Source organism: Penaeus chinensis, chromosome 24 (assembly GCF_019202785.1).
Source record: "Penaeus chinensis breed Huanghai No. 1 chromosome 24, ASM1920278v2, whole genome shotgun sequence".
NCBI classification, from domain to species: domain Eukaryota; kingdom Metazoa; phylum Arthropoda; class Malacostraca; order Decapoda; family Penaeidae; genus Penaeus; species Penaeus chinensis.
The window spans coordinates 8,373,558-8,375,603 of record NC_061842.1 but is presented as its reverse complement, the minus strand read 5'-3'; the positions used below and the strand labels follow the sequence as shown (position 1 = coordinate 8,375,603).

The following is a 2,046-nucleotide window of genomic DNA, read 5'->3' as shown; positions in this document are numbered from 1 at the left end:
TGCCTATTCTAACGATACATATACTCGCTACTTGAAGTTTCGATACTAAGAAAACGACAGCTTCAGCATTATCTCGAGCATAACGCAAGGACAAGCCGACGACGGGGCACGAGAAGGGCGCCCTGCAAGCTTTATTCCCATGGCGACACCCGGCCTCTGAAGGGCGGCCGGGGCGCTGCACGGGAGTGTGGGATGACACGCGCTGGAGGAAAGGGAACTGAGGTGGAAGAGGCGTTGATACAGAGGAACAGAGGAAGAGGGGAAGAGAGATGAAACGTGGATAAAGAGGGAGGACATGCAGAATAGAAGAAAGGGAATTAAGGTGGAAGGGGTGAGGAGAGAGGAGAAGAGGAAGAGGGGAAGAGAGATAAAACGTTGATAAAGAGGGAGGACATTTAGAATAGAGGAAAGGGAATTAAAGCGGAGGCGGTGCGGAGAGAGAGAAGAAGAAAGGGGGGAACAGAAAAAACATGGATAAAAGGAATGGTAATAAACACAGCAGCGAGTGGCGCAGGGCGAGGAGAAGGACATGAACATAAGAAAACAGAGAATAAAAAAGAAGCAAAATAATTAATCGCAGGCATTATTCACACCGAGGAAAGACATGATAAGAGCAAAAGTAAGGAACAACAAGACAACAGAAGAATAAGATAAAGGGAAGAAAAAGGCAGTGCGGGTTAGCGCAGGTTTGAAGGGAAGGTCAAGGAGCAGGTCGAAAGCGAGGAAAGGTCACGGGAGGGGCAGGTTGAGGGTGAGGGAAAGTCAAGGAGCAGGTCGAGGAAAGGTCAAGGTAAGAACAGGTCGAGGGCGAGGGAAGGTCAAGGAGAAGGTCGTGGGGGAGGAAAGGTCAGGGGAAGAGCAGGTCGAGGGCGAGGAAAGGTCAAGGAGCAGGTCGAGGGCGAGACAAGGTCAAGGAGCAGGTCGAGGGCGAGGGAAGGTCAAGGAGCAGGTCGAGGGGGAGGAAAGGTCAGGGGAAGAGCAGGTCGAGGGCGAGGAAAGGTCAAGGAGCAGGTCGAGGGCGAGCCAAGGTCAAGGAGCAGGTCGAGGGCGAGGGAAGGTCAAGGAGCAGGTCGAGGGCGAGGGAAGGTCAAGGAGCAGGTCGAGGGCGAGCCAAGGTCAAGGAGCAGGTCGAGGGCGAGGCAAGGTCAAGGAGCAGGTCGAGGGCGAGACAAGGTCAAGGAGCAGGTCGAGGGCGAGGGAAGGTCAAGGAGCAGGTCGAGGGGGAGGAAAGGTCAGGGGAAGAGCAGGTCGAGGGCGAGGAAAGGTCAAGGAGCAGGTCGAGGGCGAGCCAAGGTCAAGGAGCAGGTCGAGGGCGAGGGAAGGTCAAGGAGCAGGTCGAGGGCGAGGGAAGGTCAAGAAGCAGGTCGAGGGCGAGCCAAGGTCAAGGAGCAGGTCGAGGGCGAGCCAAGGTCAAGGAGCAGGTCGAGGGTGAGGGAAGGTCAAGGAGCAGGTCGAGGGCGAGGGAAGGTCAAGGAGCAGGTCGAGGGCGAGCCAAGGTCAAGGAGCAGGTCGAGGGCGAGGGAAGGTCAAGGAGCAGGTCGAGGGCGAGGGAAGGTCAAGGAGCAGGTCGAGGGCGAGGGAAGGTCAAGGAGCAGGTCGAGGGCGAGCCAAGGTCAAGGAGCAGGTCGAGGGCGAGCCAAGGTCAAGGAGCAGGTCGAGGGCGAGCCAAGGTCAAGGAGCAGGTCGAGGGTGAGGGAAGGTCAAGGAGCAGGTCGAGGGCGAAGGAAGGTCGAGAGGAGCGCCGAGGGAGAGGCAGCGGAGGCTACCGTCCGCGCTGACATTGACTGATGGCCTCTTAAATGCAACATCGCCACGCCTGAATTTTTATCACTCTTATGGTCCCTATTGTGCAGCCTGTCCACAGGGTGATCTCAGGGTGCACGATGTACGCCTTGTACACTGGCTGGCCTTCTAAGGGCCCGTTTTAAAAGCCGTGCGTGAATTTAACAAGGAGTGGATGTACCTGCCCGGTCGTGAAGTCATGGGCTGTCCTGCGATCGGAGGAGGGTGTATTAAGAAGAAATTTGCCTTGCCTGGCTACTCAGC

At 56.7% G+C, this 2,046-nt stretch overlaps 1 protein-coding gene across 1 annotated transcript in view; it reads left to right on the top strand.

The window, feature by feature from the left end:
• The window catches only part of LOC125037855 (serine/arginine-rich splicing factor 6-like), a 2,217-nt gene extending 429 nt beyond the window's left edge, over positions 1-1,788 (top strand). The window contains exons 2-3 of the mRNA XM_047631097.1: positions 38-187; positions 695-1,788. Coding sequence (XP_047487053.1) covers positions 38-187; positions 695-1,788 — 1,244 coding nt within the window. The remainder of the gene's footprint in view (positions 1-37; positions 188-694) is intronic.
• The last annotated feature ends 258 nt before the right edge of the window (positions 1,789-2,046 follow it).